At 40.8% G+C, this 19,816-nt stretch overlaps 1 protein-coding gene across 1 annotated transcript in view; it reads left to right on the top strand.

Annotated features, from left to right (window-relative positions):
• Nucleotides 1–3,447: 3,447 nt before the first annotated feature.
• DPY19L1 (dpy-19 like C-mannosyltransferase 1) overlaps nt 3,448–19,816 on the top strand; it is a 54,824-nt gene continuing 38,455 nt past the window's right edge. The window contains exons 1-7 of the mRNA XM_076330854.1: nt 3,448–3,935; nt 4,944–5,012; nt 10,013–10,037; nt 11,341–11,428; nt 12,071–12,208; nt 17,167–17,287; nt 18,981–19,074. Coding sequence (XP_076186969.1) covers nt 3,641–3,935; nt 4,944–5,012; nt 10,013–10,037; nt 11,341–11,428; nt 12,071–12,208; nt 17,167–17,287; nt 18,981–19,074 — 830 coding nt within the window. The 5' untranslated portion in view covers nt 3,448–3,640. The remainder of the gene's footprint in view (nt 3,936–4,943; nt 5,013–10,012; nt 10,038–11,340; nt 11,429–12,070; nt 12,209–17,166; nt 17,288–18,980; nt 19,075–19,816) is intronic.

Genomic DNA, 19,816 nt, shown 5'->3' with positions numbered 1-19,816 from the left:
GCTCTGGACTATTCGGTGACGAGGTGTGCATGTCCAGTGTCCTGAGGAATGGATACTGCTAGAGAATATACAGGAACTGCCAAGGCAATGTGTTTTACTTGCAGGGCCTGATACCCGAGGACTGCGAGTTATCTCCATTGGCAGTGTGTCACGCCCATCATCCGACTCAGCATCCTGAGGTTGCTGATATCTGGCAGAGTGATTTGGAAATATGAAGAGACAGCCCAGTGATCATGGAAAATGCGTGGTCAGAGAGATAGGGAAGACCTAACAGAAACAGGAATGTTGTGTTCCAGGATGTGCTTTGTCCTGGGACAGCAGAAAACTCTGGAGCAACATCTTACGGATTTTGCTGTCCCTGGACAAAAGAAGTTAGGATAAGATGATGTAGATGATGTCTCTCCTGTGGCCTAGTATATATCCTTCAGCACCCTCAAGAGTTGAGAGAAATCAAATTTACTTTCAGAGTTACCACATTTCCTCCCCCCTCCCTCCCTCCCTTTTGTTATAAACAGTAAGGTATGTGCTGGCTTACTGGGATCACTCCTTTCGCTGCAATGTGCAGGATTAGTAATGAGCTACTCTATGAAACGTGATGTTGGAAATAAATATAGCACTTCTGAAAAAAACGCAACTCCTGCGATGATATAAACCCAAGGTTTATTTCTTACTACTTGTGTCTCTTACAGATTGAAGCAAGTGTCATTTTATTTTTAGAGGGGTACTGCCCTACTGCAGCTCTTTTGAAGTAGTGTTGACGGTTTTCTTTACCAATTCATAGTTGCTGAATATGGGCACCTTTACGTTTAAGAATGTGATGTTCTGTCTTTGCATTCTTATAATAACTTTTAAAATCTTTAGAGTTGTTTAGTTTAGTAGTACGTGCCTTTGTAATCAGGTTCTGTGGGTGGTGCCTTTTGAAATAAATTGCCTGAAGAGTTTTAATAAAAGAAAGCAGCCTGAAGGTAATTGATTTGCTGCAGGCTGGAGCAGGCCCAGTTAATCTCAATGGTCAAGCCATCCCACAGCAATCATTTGAACCTTAATAATCTCAACCCTTCAAGTTCATAAGTATTCCATTACTCTATCGATTTTGGCAAAAATTGAAAATAAGTTTCAGGAGTTAAAAATCAGCAGAACATATATTACTCTTTTTCTATGCCAGTTACATGCAGAACTCCTTAACTATGTGGAGCCTGTACATTTCAATTGCTCAGCCAGCAACAATAGACTCCTTTGGTTACTAAATTTATGATAAGGCTGCACAATTAAAATCAAATATGAAAAAGTGGATTGTGGAACTTTTTCTCTTGGAAAGCAGGTGGGAAAATAGTATGGAGTCTTCAAACATTCAAATGGTGTTCCTTTCATGCTTTCATTTATCTTTAGTATCTAATAAGCACAGATAAATGTTTCTTGAAATATTAAACTGCTACAGGTAATTCATGTTGGAAGAGGGGCCTGCGTGCTCAGGAAACTGGCTGTTTTATATAACTATATAAGCTGGTCAAATGAAAAATACTATTTCTTCCTTGCTCATTTTTTGAGATCAGTGTAACACATGCCCTTTGCAATTATCTCCCCAAAACAGCTGGGGGTAGAAGGATGATTTTCCCTCAACAAGCAGAGAAATGTGGAGCCAAGAGTACTTATGGACACACAGGCCCTCTGTCAGTCCCACAGGCTTGTCTGGTTTATCTGACTGTACCAGCTTGTATCTTTATACCCTTATTGTGGTAACAACCTTCCTACCACCACGAAGACAGCAAAGGCTGTCCTCTTCTCATACGTTCGTTATCTTGGCAGCTGAATCTGGACCAAAATTACCTTCCTGTGCTAACAATATGCCGACTATATATTTATTAAACATATTTTTTAAATACTATTTTAGTACGGTATTTGCCGCATAAGGCTCAAACCTTGCGTTTCACAGGATAGGATTCATAAAACAAATTAGGAAAAGAGATGAAAATAAAGAATGGAAGTTGTAAACATTTTAAAGAGTCACATGTCTATTATGTCAGAGGAAAGGGGTGGAAAGGCCAGGAAAAATAAGCGAAGAGTTGAGTGGAAAGATGATGCCAGGAAAACTCAAACATGTAGAAAAATTGGGAACAGAAACATAGAGAGCGAAATGAGGAGTGAGCAGGGTGAAAGAAGCCTGAAGACAGCAATGAAGAGCACCTGGGAGGCAAGGAATATGTACGGTCAAGAAAGAACTTCCAGGGGAAAAAAATAGCAAGGGAACAGAGGAAGGAGTGAAATGGATCCGCTTGGAGAGGTTGCAATTAATGAGGAGGTTATACTCTGCTATATTTAATCAACATTATCAAAAAGTGGTAATTAAATTAATATATCCCTATAGGATGAGTTACTGTCTGACCACTGCTGTGTGCTGAGCAAAAAAGCACGCGCAGGAGGAGGAAAGAGAGTTTTGCTGTAGCTGGGACTTGTTTGGCAGTTGCGTTGTATATTCACGACCCTTGAAAGAACAGCAATTCCAGCTGTTAGTGTAGGAGCCACGGTGATTGCTGCTGTGAGGTGCTGAAGGTGACTGCTCTAGAAAGTCGTGAAGCAACGTTTCGGGTCTCGAGGATCCGTGTTACACAGGACCTCTGTGCAACAGGACCTTTCAACCTCCGAACCCAGAGAAATGTTTTGTTTGGAGTTGCATGTTGCTTGTGGCCTTGGCTTACTGCGAACCGGGGGCTGCAGGCAGCCCTGCCGACCTCTCCTGCCTGTGGCGGAGGCCACTCGGGTGTTGCCACATCGCTGGCACACGGTAAGGCAAACCCATGTTTAAACTCCAAAACGGAGGAGGAGGAGGAGGAGGAGGAGGAGGAGGAAGAGGGGTTTTCTGCGGCTGGGAAGTCCCTGGGACTCCTTCTGGCAGTTAGAATTTTGGGAATTTGGGGGGGGGGGGGGGGGGGCACTCCAGGGACATCTCCTGTCTTTCTGGGGTGGGCTCGATTTAACTAAGACGATGCGTACAAAGCTAAACGGCTTAGGAACGGGCACGGGAAAGGCAAAGGAGAGAAACACCGGAGGACACGAGGAGAGGAAACAGGAGGCGACGGCAGCGCAGAAGCACGGGCAGCCCCGCCCGCACGGGGGCCGGCGGGAAAACCGCGGCCGTCCCTCAGGGGGGAGGTGAGCGGGAAGAGCCCCGCTCCCGCTCCCGCCTCCTCCGAGAGAGGGCCCTGCGCAACGCCGCGAGGCGGCGGGAGCCCCGCGCGCGGGGCCGGCGGCACGTGCGGCGCGGTGGGGGAGGGAGCAACGGCTCCCCGCTGCCGCGCGGCCGCTGGCCTCCGGGGCGGCGCCTGCGTGAGCGGCGGGGCGGAGCGGGGGAGGGGGGCGCTGGGAGCCGTTACCCGCCCCGCCGGAGAGCGCCGCCCCCGCCCCCACGTGGCCAACCGGGCGGAGCAGGCGGCGGCAGTGGCGGCGCAGCCCGGCGGAGTAGTGACCCGCCGCCCCCTCGCCCCGCTACTACGAGCCCGCCCGCTCCGTCTCCCCCCCGCGTGGCCTCCGGGCCCTGCCCGGGGGTGGGGGAACCTCCTCGCTGAGGACCGCCCCCCTCGCCTCGCCTCGCCTCGCCTCCCCTCCGGCGCGGCATCCCGGCCCCGGCGGGGACTATGCGGAGATGGTCGTCCCGACCCGAGGCAGGAACAAAGAGTCGCCGCCGCTCAAGCCCGGGCAACAACAGCACCAGTCGCCGGGCGCCAGCCCCAGGAGCGGCCGCGGGCGCCCTCCGCACTCGCCCGGCAGGCAGGTCCCCGGCGGGGCCCGCGCCATGCGGAAGGGAGGCGGCGGCCGGCGGGGAGCCAGGAGCGACCCCCAGAGACCCTGCAGGGAGGGGCCCGCGGCTGAGGGGGAGCGGGACCTGCTGGGCCGCGGCCCCCTGAGGCTCCTGCGCGTCTGCAGAGACCGGCTCCGAGGTGAGGCGGGGGGGGTGAGGGGAGGGAGCCGCCCCCCTCCCCCAGTTCCTGCCCGCTCCCTCTGCCCCCGCTCGGCTGGGGCGCCAACCCTTCCGCCCGGGGGAAGTGGGATGGGGCTCGGTCTCGCCTCCCTTCCCCCTTTCTAGGTGTCGGTAGACTTGCCCGGCACGGGCAGCGGCACGGCGCGAAAGCTCCCTTCGCACGGGGAGGCTTTTCACTACTGCCTGGGGAAGCGGAGCGCCGGGACGTCCTTCCTCGGGAAGGCGATCCGGGGGCGGGGGGGAGGGGAGGGGAGCGAAGCGCCTCGGCCAGGAAGCAGGCACCCCTGTGGCCTCGCGGCGTCTGCCCGCGGGAGGGAGGCGGGAGGGTTGTGTCTGGCACTGCCTGGGGCAGCGGCTGGCGGCCGGTTGCTCTCCCGCTCTCGCCGTGCCCGTCCTCCAGCCTGTCACAACGGGAGGAGGTTAAAAAAAAAAAAAAGGCTGACAAGACCCGCGCTGGTATCGGCGAGAATCGGGGGCGAAGGGGAGGAAAAGGGTTTTTCACCACTTTAGCATCCTTTGGGGGAGAAGTGGGACAGTGTGCTGTTTGTGTAACTAACTCCTCTTAAAACGGTCCCTCTAATCGTGCTGACTAGCTCTGCTTATAGTGTTGGTATGACCAGCTTATTTCTTGATAACGCTTTATTGAAAGGATGGAGGGTTGCTTATTGTTTTAAAGCCTGACTTTCTGAGCGAATTTGTCAATAACACGTCTATGAACAAATCCTCTTTTGAAAAGTTATTTTGTAAAAGTTATTTCAGGAATTAAAAACCTGGTTTGTGTAGTCGCCTTAATAGTCTATCCGTTTAACACTTGTATGTGTAGTTACTGACTTGCTGCATGAAATGTCTTTCAGCAGTTTTGAAGTCAAGATTTTTACAGAAGACTAATGCTGCAGAGTTCGAACAGATTTCCTTTTACAGAGGCTGTTCTTAATTGATGCTTAAAATACTTGTTTTCTTTTGACAGTGTTTGTTGATGACAGAAAGGCCTTCATCATAAAAGGGGATAGCAAGATATGGCTCACTTTCCTTCTGGGTAAGTAGGAGGAATGCGTTGGGGGGAAATACTGTTCTTTTTACCTTTCTTTCTCCGGAATTGTAAACTCTATCAAATATATTTGGAAATATAACTTGGAAAAACAAAAAAGCATAGCTTATGTTGAAAAGGGACAGGAAGTAACTTCCTACCTGGTAAGTTTTGTAAAGCTGTTATTGTAGCAGTTGATGTGGTATCAGAACATTTGTAGAAAAATAATTGTCCAGATATTTATGGATCTCTCCTATCCAGTCATTACTTTCTAGGAAAAAAACAAAAGCAACTCTTAATAAGTCATGTAATCAAAACAGCTTGTTTTGGAAGGATTACGGGTGGAAGAACATACAACTGTAGGGCGATGTAAATTCCGCTGTTGTTATCTTTGGGAATGTTTTGGAGTAAATAATAAAATGGCTAATGGCCAAAATCTTGGAAGAAGCACCTCAGGTGTTTGCAAAATTAAATAAGAAATGCATTCCTAAAGTTAATAAATGTTAAATAATAGCATATTTGTCAGATGCGCAGTTAGATGTACTCTTAAAGGTATTATATTTTAAGACTGTCAGGGTATTCCAAAGGTGCTGGTACTATTAATCACACCACCAGTAGTCCTTGTTGCCAAAGGGAGTTTCTTCAGTTTGATGAATTACGTTGCAAAATAGTAGCAGGGAAACAACCCTTAGCTTACAAACTAATTGATTAATAAACTGCTCCTGAATTGCTTTGCTTACCTCTGTTTATTCAGCATTTCCTGGACTAGTAGTTACTTAAATGACATAGAAATGTAAAACTGATGGTCAAAATTGAAAAATGCTTTCCTTTGATTGAAATTTGAGAGCAGATTAGATAGAGCGCTTTATAATTTCTGGAGTTTGAATTTGGCTGTGAAACCCAGATTACCAATTAAATACTTCAGGGAGCTGTTTATATTTTTAATAGGAGTAAACCTTTAATAGCAAAGTATGTAATAGCATACAGTATTTGCAGTAGCAAAGAATGTACATATACTAAATATGAAATAGTGGGTTTTGGTTAGTGTTAGTGGTATTTGAATTTTTGTTGTTGTTTTGCTTAAGCTGTAAGGTCCAGATTTTAAAAACAGAGGCTCCCACAGTTGGAGCTAGTTTTGTTATAGGGTGTGGATTTTTTTCTCTTAGGAATTATCTCCAATTTACGTGCAACAATAAAGTCGTCAGATTTTCAAGGACATTCTTATATAACACTTTGCCCTATTATGTTGGGTTTTTTTACAATGACCATTGAATTGAGGCCTTATTCTCGAAGACATCCTTTCTAGATTGCACAGAATCTCACAGTGAAACATCTTGACGAAGCTGCAGAAGTAGTCAATGTTTGCACATTCCTCATTGTTCCCAGTTCTGCTGTATTCCTACCTAGTCATTTTGGGGATGCTTGCAAAGTATTAATCAGTTTCTAGTACGTTTTCATCCTGTTGCATTACAGTATCTCAGTGTTTGTTGATCTCTTGGTAGATGACTTCTGTATATTATGGCTTTATTCTGCAGTATTTAATTTCTAGAATTAGAATGCTTTTTATATGCCATTCGCATTGCTTTTCTTGGAATAGAACACAGGCAAAAATAGGAAATCTGAAGAATAAACTATCAGATTTTACATAATAGCCCTAGTCTGCAAAAATTTGATCATATGCTTTGCTTTTAGGGATTCTTAGGTTGGGTGAGAAAATGGCATCTGCAAGTTCAAGTACGTAGTAGCTGTATAAGTCTTTGTAGCATTAGGACTCTAGTATTCCTCTCCTGTCCTCTCCTTCATTCCCTCCCCAGTAAGGATATTAATGGGCTCAAAGGATGGTAACTTACGAGAGCTGATCTGCATGTTTTCCATCAGAAACTAGCTCAATGTAAGCCTGGATGCAGTCTGTTGAAAAACGTTGATTTGGACTCATAGTGTAAGTCTATGAATTAAGCGCATTGTCTCTTGAAATGTGAGTAGTGACATGGATTGCTATGTGATTATAAAAGGTCTTCATTTTATATTTATAATATATAAATATATAGTGTTGTGAAGACACAGAATGGTGTGAAGAGTGATGTTGTGAAGTTTCATAAAAATGTACATGAAATTCTCCAAAACAACTGTGAAAGTATTTACACTTAATGCATTGACTTTAAATAAAATGTTTACTGAAGGGAAGAATCAGATTTAAATATATCGTTTTCTTTATGAAGTAAATGGTATGTTTGAATCTGAAATGTAATTTCCGTATTAATATATAATTTATTTGCAACAATAAAATACTGTATATTTGGCTTATTTGGAATCACATGAATTTGAGATCATGAACAATCCTAGTAGCTAATGTGCATTTATTTTGACTTTACTGTATATACTTACCTAACATGTAATCTGTCTTTAAATTGATATTTTTTTATAGTTGGGGTGTGTTTATATGTAAATGTATTTCAACATGTAATCTTATTGGGAATCTTAGAAATGTTACTGAGAAATTAAATATGCCTTGTGCAAATGTGAGACTCAGTAAGTAATAACTAAGAAAGGTATGGACTGCTCTGTTTCTTTCCATACAGTTACTGCAAAATGTGTTTGTTTATGGAATGTGGTTTGCTGTGTTGCTGATACAGCTAATGTGCTTACCTGGAATTCCATATCATATCCATATCTGCTTTTCTGAAAAAGGAGTTTGCAGCTCTCCATGAGAACTAACGTAAAGATCCTTAGTATAAAAAAAAAAAAAATCTGCAGCTCCTGAAACTTTCCTAAGACATTAAATTCCACTGAATGTGAACTACACGGAGCAGTCCTTTGATGAATTTTTTTTTTTTGGAAAGTATATGTAAAAATGTAAAGTTTTAAATGAAAGCTTGTGGTATTCATTTTCAAACTGAAATCCAGGCTTCCCTTTGAGGAAACTACTTCAGTGACTGAAGTGGAGCTGAAAAACTCCTAAGGAAGTTTCAGTGTGGCATTGTACAACCTCAACTATTACATGAAGTTGGTGGTGGTGACGATGATAACAAGTGCCGCCAGCAGCAGCGTTGTGGTGACGATGATAACAAGTACTGCCAACAGCAGCACTTCCAGGCTCTGTGTTGGAGGAACGTGTGTTTTGGGAATATATACTAGGGCATGAAGTGTACATTCAGTTCACTCCTTTCCACATAAATTTAGTGTTTTTGCGAAGGTGTTTTTCTTTCTGTTGTCCCTGCTGCTTTCCAGAAACAGACCACCATACGCATGTAACATGCAGTCTGAACACGTGCGCATTCACTAACTCTCCAACTATGTTCTGCATCAGTGTGCAGGCATTTGTTACATATTTTACCTATGTGCAAGCAACTTGACCATGTTGCCACAGAGGCGAGGGCCGTGCCTGGGTGCCTGTAGGAGGTGTGTGTAGATCAGCACCCTGGAGAGGGACACCGTGCTCAGCACCTGTCTGGCTCTAGCTGGGTGCAAGCAGAAAGGGTGGTTGTCCTCTCCACTTTCTCTCTGCTCCGTATAGCCTATGTGAATGAGAGGGCTCTGCATTAGCCGTAAAGGTTTTCTTGGATTGAAGGCAACCCGTCTGCCTGACCTTTCTATGGCAGAGAGCCACTGTGTGCCTAGAGGGCAACCAAGACACCTTCAGTCTAGAAGGAGCACCGTGGTCGCTCTACATGCCTACCCTTTATCCCTCACTCATGCTGGCTTTGTTTCCACGGTGAGCTCTGGATATATCGTGAATGCTGCCTAAGCAAAATGGAGTGGCTTCTGCTCTCTGTGGATCTTGTCATGCTAAAGAAGTCGGAGACCTAGGCTGTTTACCCACCACTTTATCATCATTAGTCTTTTCCCTTTGTCCCTCAAATTACCTCTCTTGTTCTGTACCTATGTGACAACAGTGCAGATAGTCTCCGAATGGACAAATGGAATGTTTTTACATGGAGAGTCTACCTTTTTTAGCAATTATAGTCTCAATTAGATTTGTGTTGGTTGTCACGGTCTGTTTGGATCTCTCAAATTTACAGGACAATGTACTCTGAAAATTAAACCTTATTTTATGAGCTCATTAGGAAAGAAAATGAAACATGACAAACAAGGGCTCAATCCACTTTGTACAGACTAGTCTAACATGGGAATTCACTAATTCATCTCTTAAGGCATGAGGTTTCTAACTCACAAGTTCTCTAATTTGCAGCTCATAACTAACTCCTAACTTGTGTGCCTATAAGCGAAATAGTTACCTAGCCCATGGTGGGAGTGCTCATCCTTCCTCTTCCATCACGGTGCAGGTGTCCTCTGTATCACACTGGGAAGCACGAAAGCCTCAGCAGTCCAGCTGCTGCTGGATCTGCTTTAAAAACTTTTTGGGTAAGCTGATGTACTTGTACCTTCCAGCTTGGAAGTTTGATCTATACCATTTCCATGAGTTAGCAGATTCTGAAGTAACTGCCAGACAATCAATATGTGAGGATTATGGCTGCAGGAGACAGCAAGCTGCGGGTAATAATGGCTGCATAATGACCTTTAACCCGTTCTGGCCACCGGGTCCTGCCTATATGTTGCCCTTGCTTTGACCTAACAGCGCTGCTCCTAGCATACATCAGGCCTTAGTATGAGCTGTGTGTTAGCCAAAATCTGAGCAGGAGTTGAGTGAACAGTCACAGTAGGTATCTTAAAATGTTAAAAATATTTGTGCTTATTAAAACAAATGCTTATAATTCAGTTTTGTTATTGATAGCTGAAATGGGTGCATTAGATTCTGATGAATCAACTTGAGTGATGCAGGATATAGGTGGGAACATTGCCTATTGCTGAACGCCATCAGCATAATTTCAGATTTTCAAAGAGCTGGCCATAAAAGTTAATTCAGATGTTCCTATTCTTCTGTTCCTCTGGAGGCTGAATACCTTCTGTGCACCTCTGAAGTAGTACTGTAATTACTTTAGGAAGAACATGATTTCATGTTCAATGATTTAAATATTTGAGTAACTTGACACCTTTTGTTTCCTTTACAGCTGCTTTTGCAGGAGTCCTACATTGGTAAGGTTAAATTTATTGCTTGAGAGTAATACGATATTTTAAAATAATAAAAATACTATTTTGACTTATATTTAGACAAGCTGTTGGGATAATTTATATTTAGATCTTTCCTTTCAATACCAAATTGTTGTCTCTAAGATGAATAACTCTGTTCTCGTGAAGCTGACATGAAAGGTTTTTTAAGCCTGTTCAGCAAAGAGTGAAGCCTGCTTTCCAGGTGGAAAATTGTTGCTTAGCTATACAAATTCACATGCATTTCCATTAACAGACCTTTTGACCCTCAGTGGGTTTTGAAAGTCCAGGTAAATCCTTTCAACTTTCTCCTGTGTTCTGCTTATTTAGATTCTGCTTTAATTTCTTAGTTTTACGTCACGTTTTCTCTAACCTCTTCAGCGAAGTCTGGCCAATGTTTTCTTTGTGTACAGAAGAATGGCCTTTCAGCTACTCTTTGTCAATGTAATCCTTGTGTTTCAGGTTCCATCCTAATCCTCACCCTTCCTTTTTGTAGTATAGACTTGAAATAGAACGGCTTCTATAGTGATTTTCACCAGCTGCTTTTGCAGAGATAAAAAGTAACAGCTTCTGCCACTCTGTTTTTGTTTCCTAGCTCAAAAAGAACTATTGATTTTTAGTTGTTTGTTTCTTGCAAATTCCTATTCAAAAGCAGAGCCATGTGCACTGCTCTGTTTCTTTTCCATCCTTTCTGGAGATGAAGCTCCTCTTGGAAATGGCAAGTTTTGCCTCCAAAATTATTTGCATTTTTCCTGGCTTCCCCCCCCCCCCCCCCCGTAGTTGCACCTTTTTTAAAATATACTTTTGATGGTAAGCGCATCTATATATAATGACAGATAACTGCATTAAAATACAAGTCAGAGAAGATTTTTGTGGAAAAAAAACATACACTACTTGTATGTGCACTGTTATTTTCACCAGTTTTTGATCTGTGATTCTTTTCATTTGTCAGATACTTGAATTTTCTTTCCTGTTATGTAGACTTGATAGTTTTAATAGCATTAAACTTTTTATCCTTAAGTGTCTGCACTTAAGTTAAAATGCATTAGAGTATTATAACTAATTCCATAATACAATTTAATAAATGCTGTATGGATTAATATTTTTTCCATTTAAAATGGCCTGAATAGAGGAGAATGTTGGTATACTATACGAGTAAATTAAAATCGCAGTTTGTAAGTAAACTTTGGGTCTTCATTGAATTGTTTTGTCAGCTTTTCCTTGGTATATATGACTTAGTACAGGTTCTAAAACTCTTTATTCAGTTTTAATTATTATTATTTTTTAACAGGTGTCACATAACAACTCTTTTTGAAAATGACCGTCATTTTTCTCACCTGTCAACGCTAGAAAGAGAAATGGCTTTTCGCACGGAAATGGTTAGATTATATTTCAATAAAAATTTAGTGATTGGAAAACTTCTGTCTGTAATCTTGTGATCATGGGCTTTCCAAAATTTCTTAATACCTTCTGGATAAGTAAATATATTGATATCTTGCAACTAACATGCATTACACTTTTACATGCAGAGCATTTGTGTGTCTTGCAGCGGATCACTATGGGTGTATCTCTTCACAGTTCACTTAAAACATAATTTAAAAATATGATTCTAGAGGAGCTAAAATACAAAACTACAAGAACCTTGTAGCATAGTTTCAATTACAGTCTTGTTTTGCAGCTTTTTTTTTTTAAATAATATTTTGTAGCTAATAGATGTTTGCGTATGTATACACCTTTTGGCTGCTTTTATTTTGAGAGTTGTGAAATACTATGCTAGTGCATAGTTACCAGCCCAAATGAGAGATTTCCGGATGTCCTATGAAACAAGGTGGAAGGAAACCCACATTGCATGCTTCAGTGGCACTAACAGAAGAGATTTGAAAAACTAGATAGTCATCTTGAATCGTTTTGTCCTATTTGCTCTATTACAAAATTTGATTTAAAAACAAAGCTTGTGTATGGCAGTTCATGAAGCAGAAGTGACCTCTTTAATTGTAAATAATGATTCTGCTCTCCTATAGGGTCTTTATTATTCCTACTTCAAGATCATTATTGAGGCACCATCGTTTTGGAATGGAGTATGGGCAATTATGAATGACAGACTAACTGAATATCCTTTAGTGATTAACACCTTACAAAGGTTCAATCTTTACCCAGAGGTGAGCTATGTTTTAAAAATAATACCTTCTGATAAATCTTTGGTTTCTTTAGATTTGACTACAAATTTGTAAAAAAATGTTACTCTGGAAAATGTGGTTGTAAAGATATAGTGACTAATGAAGTGTTGCTTAAATACCTTATTTTAGTTCCAGATTTAAAATGAGAAAGTTACTTCATACATTGTGATCAGTTGTCAGACTTCAAGTATGTCCGATCAAATGTGAATACTCTCTAGATCTTAGTTTCATGCCCTGAAGTTGCAATCCAATTCTATACTTCTTGTCTTATTTTGTTCTTTTCACTGAAAGCAAGTAAGTTGCTGACATTGTGTACTTCAGGAAATATGACATATGAAGCATCAGTAGTATGAGACAATAATGTCTGCAGTGATACAGGTACTGAGAGGTTATTTTGGCTTGCATTTTGTGTAGGACAATGTACTAATGAATCATCACAGTTCACTGTGGCCCTAAAATCCATGAATGGTAATGGTTCACTTACGTGTTGCAGAAGAAATTCTTCTGTAGAGGACTGACTGCTGTTGTTTGTACATACTTGATGTTAGGCTTGTTACCTGGTTAGATTATGTTCCTACTCTGCTTTTTTTGTCACTAAAAAGAACGTGTCTTTAAGTACAGAAATGTTTGGTTTTCTCTCTTACGGTTTGCCAGTGTGTCTCAAGTATTTTGCAAAGGGAAAACTCCTTTGGTTAACATATGTTTCTGTAACTCCATGTGTCAGCAACAGCTTATTTTTTTGAGAATCAAGGACTAATAATGGCTGTAATTGTTGGGTACTAGCATTTATACTCATTCTCCTGCTCTGTCAGAGCAGAGCTGCTTTCAGGAACTGTATGTGTAAAGGTTCTTGGCATGCATGTATTTATACAACTTGCATGTCGTGATTTCATTTGCTTCTTAATTCCTTGCTCTGGAAGAACTAAATGCTATAGATGAGTGCTTTTTGTTACCCTCTCGCTGGTTTTAGGTTTGGGGGGTTTTTTTGTGGTTTGGTTTTGATTTGTTTTAACTCCAAAGGGATTTCAGTTCAGTTCTAGAAATGCAACATTGGGAACATGTGCCTTATTTGAGTACTATAATGTTATTTTCTTTAGCTGAGAAAGATTTATTGACTTCAGCTATAATCTGACTTGCAAAAATCAAAGATGACTGGTCAAATGAACTTGCTCTTAGAGAATCATCAGTATCACCATGAAAGATGACTGAGTAAATTGGATGATGAAATCAAAACGAGCAATCAGATATAGTGGCTGACATTCTGTAAGAACGTTAGGTAGATTACTGTGCAAAATGTGTAGGCTTGTCTGTTCATTCAGAGTTTTCTAGGATCTTACTGGCTCATAGAACTTGGTGATAAGGTATGAATTCATTCATCTTTTCTGTGCTTGTGTGGGCATGCAAAGCAGACAAACAGTCTCCTCTGCTCCTTTCAGTCATTTACTGCTTGATGTCTAGCCTTCCTGTAAACAGGGTTTTTTTAAGTCTATTTCTTGAGTACTATTGTTTCCACATAACTACATCTGTAAAACTGTCAATAGGTGCAACTTGACATTTGAAGTACGTTCTCCAAATTAATCTAATTTTATTTAGGGGGCTGGGTGGTGGGAAGATGCTTATGGATTTATTTGTTGGCAGTGAAACTTTTCTTTCTGATACTCAGTATCCAGTCATGTTTTCTGAAAGTGTTTCATTTCCTGTTTGATATTTTAGTATCTTTCCAGCTCTTTCAGCCCAATAGTAGCATTAAGGCTGAATTTTAATAAAATTTTTGTTTAGCGGTTTTCAAAATTAATTGCATCAAAAATAGCCTTGAAATCCAGTTACTAAACAGGATGTTAAACCCATTAAGAAAAGTAGAACAGTTCACCTGCATGTACAGCCGGTACTAGCCATGAAAACTTAAAATGAAGGAAAAAGAAAGATAAAGTGAGTCCATAGCAATCACTGCATCATCTGTGTAAATTATAAATATAAGCAGTAAAAAAAAAATCTGTCAAAAGGAACAAGTCAGTCCTTGTAGTTGTACAATATTATAGTCCCAATAAAGTCTTGATTTTCCAGGTATTTGCTGCATAGTCAGTTTGTTCCAGTAGTTGTGGTGTTGTTTTCATCTGTGATCCCTGATGCAAAATGGCAGAGAGATAATGTGTTAGTTTCTGTGGCGGAGAGATAATGTGTTAAGTTTACCCTCTGGCTGTTCATCGTTACAGAACAGTTGATATTTCTGTGTGTGGCCCTGATGATGAAAATTTGAGTTGGAGTGATGAGTGTTGCGTAGTTGGCATTAAAATGCTTACTCAAAGGCAACTAGTAAAAGGGATTAGCTTTTCTACATGTTCTTTTACAGCAAAGGACTGGCCCGGCCCACAGAGATCTTCTGAGTCTGAGAGCCAGTCTTTTGTTTTCGAAGTTTTGCATTTACTGCCTCATCTGATATGGGACAGTAGGAATTCAAAAAATGCCACTGTGCTCTAATTGACCTAGCAATTTTGTACTAGTGATTTGCTTCCATTTTTATGCTCATGTTAACTGTTTCATATAAAGTAGCTTTTGGCAAAAAAGGTTTCTGTGTTTTGCATGAAGTACCTAACCTGGTACCTTTTTAGGGAGTATTCATGTGTGGTAACATCTGCAGCAGACACAAGCACTTGTGACGTAAAAAGGTAAAGCTGATAAAATTTTTTGTGCAACATTGGTTCAGCAAGAATGTTTTATGTGCTTAGGGTAATGTCAGCTTCAGGGCTGGTGATGCAAATATGCTAAATAGATATCTCTGAGCTGCCGTATGCATTCTGTTGGCAGTGTACAAACCACATTCAGGTGATAAGAGGAGAGATTTGGATTTGGTTCCCCAGTCCTGTTGTTGCCTGTCTGGAGGTGGGGCAAGTGACTGGTTCACGTGTGCACACATGCACAGTCAGAATTGCCAGGGCACAAATGTTCAGAAAGCCTCCAGGAATTCAGGATAGTGTATTTCGCAGGACAGAATATTGAGGCAGGGAGTCTTGGTCTAGAAAGATGTAGTTGTATTTTAAATGTATAAGATTTACATTGTGAGAGAGTGTAGAGGCCATAGATTAAGTGAGCCATGATGATTGGAGCCCTGCTATTAAAAATTAATGAATTACAGAGTCACAGAACAGTTGAGGTTGGAAGGGGTGTCTGAAGATCATCTAATCTCAACACTCTGCTCGAAGCAGGGTGAGGTAGAGCAGGTTGCTCAGGACCATCTCTGGTTTCTCTTTGAATATCTCCACTTCTAGGCAACGCGTTCCAGTGTTTGACCACCTTCAAAGTAAAAGTTTTTTCCTATGTATAAGTGGGATTTCCTGTATTTCAGTTTGTGCTCATCATCTCTTGTCTTGTCAACCGACAAGTCTGTCTCAGTCATCTTTACTCTATGTCCTTCTTGTCTTGGGCAGCCCAGAACTGGACTCGGCACTGGAGGCACAGTCTTAGCAGTGCTGAGTAGAGGGGAAGAATTGCCTCTCTTGTCCTCGTGACATACAGTCAAGGATACATTTAGCTTTCTTTGCAACAAGGGCTTTTTGCTGGCTCAGGTACAACTTGTCCACCAGGACTTACAGGTCCTTTTCTGCGAAACTGCTTTCTAGCTGGTGAACTCCAGTCTGTACTGGTGCATGGTGTTGTTCCTCCCCGGTGCAGGACATTGCACTTAGCTTTCGTGAGACTCCTGTTGGCCCATTTCTCTAGCCTGTTGAGGTCCCTCTGAACAGCAACACAAGCATCAATGACTCCTTTCAATTTTGTATCATTTGAGGATGTTCTCTTGTGCCATCATCTAGTCTTAATAAAGATGTAGAACAGAATTGGCAGCAGGTAAAAAAAGATCCACAGCTGTCCCCTCATCTACCAAGACAGTCATCTCAGAAGGTTATGAGGTTGGGCAGACGTGACTTCCGCTTTGTAAATCCATGCTGACCTCTTCCAATCACTTTTTTGTCCTTAGTATGTTTGAAGTCGTTTCCAGGAGGATTTACTCCATCACGTTCTCAGAGATCAAGGTGTAATTCCCTGTTTCCTTCTTGCCCTTCTTGAAGATAGAAGTGACATAAAGAGTTTTATTAGTTGTATGGGGAAAGAAAAGAGGGAATCATCCTTCTTGTACGTGTTTTCTGTGACACAGGGCTGAGACAGCTAACACTGCGGTGGTGAAACATATTTTCAGTCTGGGAACCCCTGGGTTATAACTTTCAAAGCAGCTCAACTGGAATGGCCACATTACTCATTTATGAACTCTATAAAGTCAGTTATATCCTGACAGAATAGCTTGGTAATGTTAACTAGTGACTTTGCTGTGAGATGAGTCATCATTTTTCTGTGCGTAAAATACTGATGTTTTCTGTGTCAAGTGTTGAGATTTAATTTGGTTGTTGTTATAAAAACATTACGACCTTTGCACGGAAAATGGAAATGCTATCTTACATTGCATCTGGAAGCCCTTTCTAATGCATGCTTAAATTTAACCTATCAAAGTTTATCTGAGTAAAAACGCTAAAGATTTGGTCCATTAATATTCTTGCCAGGTGGAAAAAAAGTTAATTGGTTTTAATGGATTTAATTCGGCTAACTGTCCTCTGTCAACAAAATCTGGGATTTTAATATCTGATAAACAAAAATAGTTAAATGGGGAACCTTCCAGACAATATTGAAATGTGTAATTTTTTCAAATATTTCAGTTTGATGCATGAAATTATTTCTGTTCTAAGGCAGGCATAATTTTAGTCTATTAATGAACGCTTGGTCTATGTTGGATGCCTTTAGGAAATTATGGTAAGAAATGCTAAGTAGTTGAGATAAATTCTGAGTTTAAAAAAAATCCTGGATGAGGGCCAGTTGTCATGAGAGGTGACCTTGGGCATTGAGCTGATCTCGAAGTTCCTTTCCAGAAACTTCAAATCCTGTTTTCTACCTAGGTGGTCCTCGCCAGCTGGTACCGCATATATACTGCCATTATGGATTTCCTTGGTGTACCGACAAAGACATGTTGGACTGTAAACAGAGGAAAAGGGCTTAGTCCTGTTGAAAGTTGTGAGGGTGAGTTGCATTTTATTCTAGTTTCTTCCTGGAAGCATATAATTGTGGCTTTACATATTTCAGAAGTAATAAATACTCCTGTGTCTTTATCACTGACATGCTTTCATTTGGCTAAGCCTGTGGGTTTGGCAGGTTCACAACATGAGTGAGAAGCGTGAAAAAAAGATACTTTTAAGAATGCCAGGGGTGAGAATGTGGGCTTTGCTTATTAGATAGGTCCTCCTATCTAGGTTGAATTCCTATACTGCAATTCAAAACTTCACAGTTGTAGTCTGAGCCTTCATAATGTTGGACTGTTATAAAGAATAAGATGTCCTAAATGTAATTGGAGGCCACTGTACATGTGTTACATTTTTGTAGCTTCTGTAGAATCCCTAATACATTCCAAGTTCCTACATTTCAAAAACTTACCCTCTGTATTTCCTCCCCTAACTACAACTTGAGGAGTGGGGAGGACAGGGAAAAAGGTAACCACAAGGCTGCCTTTTTGAGAAATCTTGTGTAGTGATTCTGCTGGCAAGACTCCTCTTCCTCTTGTGACCTACTATTCAGCATAAGAATTTCAATGTTATACCTTGATTTTTATACCAAAGCTTGGACGCTGCCACTTTTTGTTTTTTTTTTTTTTTCCCCCCCCATTTAAAGTATTGGCTTGTCAAGTAAGTATTTTGCGATGAAAGTACCTTGCTGAGAAATGCTTTTGAGGTGTTCTACAGTCGGTTAAAGCTGAATGATAGATGGTAGCTTGTGAAGTTGTTTCATTTTATCATTTCATATGTCTTCGTGTGGTGACAAGTTAGTATTTTTCCTTTGCACAAAGGCTATAAGAACTTTCTTCAGAGCTTGAATGATTCACTTTCTCTAATTTTGTCAGAAGCAATAAACAGTGAATAGATGTATAACTTTTCATTCCTGTTTTTTGTAAAAACCAAACCAAACCAACAAAAACACCAACTATTGAGACTACCATGTTTGGTGAGCATATCATCATCTTACTTTAGAGAACTGTCTTGCTGTATTTTGTATGCAGAAATGATTTTTCACCATTTCTGAAAACTGAAGTTTTGCTACCTTCTCTGTAATTAATAAGGCTTTTTATGCTGTACTGCTGAAATGATTAGAGCCAGGAGGGTTTAAAGAAATAATGGTAAAGAGAGTAACAACAGAAGTGTGAATGCAGAAGTGTTTGTGAATGAATAAACTGAAAGATTTGCTTTATTGGAAAATCTCTTGGCTTCTAATGAAACAAAGAAAGCAAAGAGCATTGTGTGTGATATGTTTAAAGATGGATTTACTCCTGCAAGAGATGGGAAGTGAGAGTATAGGGAGTACAAACCTGTTCTAAAAAGCTCTATGAAGTCAAAACGTAGTCTGTAGAGAATGTTCTTAGTGATGCTTGTGCCTTTTATACATGGCAGGTTTTTTCTTTACAGTTAATACTTCCCTCTTGGCTTGTTCTGTTCCTGACTGCACCAATGCTGTGTCCGCCCCTCCTTTTTTTTTTTTCCAGAAGTGTAGTCTTCCAATTGAACCTCCACAATAATCTTGTGCCATTAACTTTTTTTGTTGTCTCTTTCTGTACATATATTAAGGTAGTATGCTGTGTGCTGTATTATACTGATTGTATGGTGGTTTTAAGCAATATGATCTTTCTTCTATATTTGACAACATGTGTTAACTGTTTGTTTGTTAGGGTTGGGAGACCCTGCTTCCTTTTATGTTGCTGTGATTTTTCTTTTGAATGGATTAATGATGTCACTGTTCTTCATATACGGTACATACCTCAGGTAAGGCAATTAAGACTGAGCTATTTAGTTGATACTAGCTGTCAGTTTCTATACTAAATTTGAAAAAGTGAATGCTAGAATATCTTTATGGGATATTCGCTTATTTGTTTGTACAATAGTAGTGCTTTTTATTACATATACATTGTCACTACAAAATTACTGGGACAGAGAAGCTTGTTGCTTAAAATAATTGAATATGTTGGAAAAAGTTGTGGAAAATTTCAGTGAAGTGGTATCTCATTGCTACCACCGGGTTGTGGATAAAACTAAATACTATGCAGGTTTTAAACAGCTTTTGACAGGTTTGTGCTCTTAAAATTACCAGTGTAACTCATTTTTAAACAAAGTTTAAACGACAGTGTACTTTTAACCAAGATTGGAGTTTCACAATGCTTTGCCTTAAGTCATATTGCATTTCTTTCAATTTTAATTTAACTGATAAGGTAGAATATTTTTTAAGATAATGCATTCTTTTGGAGACATGAACTTCCCTTTTTCTATGAATTTCTGTTTTCAGTATCTGTCCTTAAATTTCAGGAACTGTAATACACTTTCATACAAAAACAGACTCGCATTCAGCAGAAAAACAGAAGTGGAACTATTTTTCTGTTTAACTCTATTTTCATTTGTCAATTTTGCAAAAAAGCAAAAGGCTGCTACATTTTCCTCTGGGATGTGATTGTCTTCCCCCTCATTCCCTGGCTTCACTGTCTTTTGTTCTCTTCCTGCTCTCTCTGTGAAG

The sequence above is a fragment of the Aptenodytes patagonicus genome, chromosome 2 (genome assembly GCF_965638725.1).
Source record: "Aptenodytes patagonicus chromosome 2, bAptPat1.pri.cur, whole genome shotgun sequence".
NCBI classification, from domain to species: domain Eukaryota; kingdom Metazoa; phylum Chordata; class Aves; order Sphenisciformes; family Spheniscidae; genus Aptenodytes; species Aptenodytes patagonicus.
This window is presented reverse-complemented; position numbering and strand designations above follow the sequence as displayed.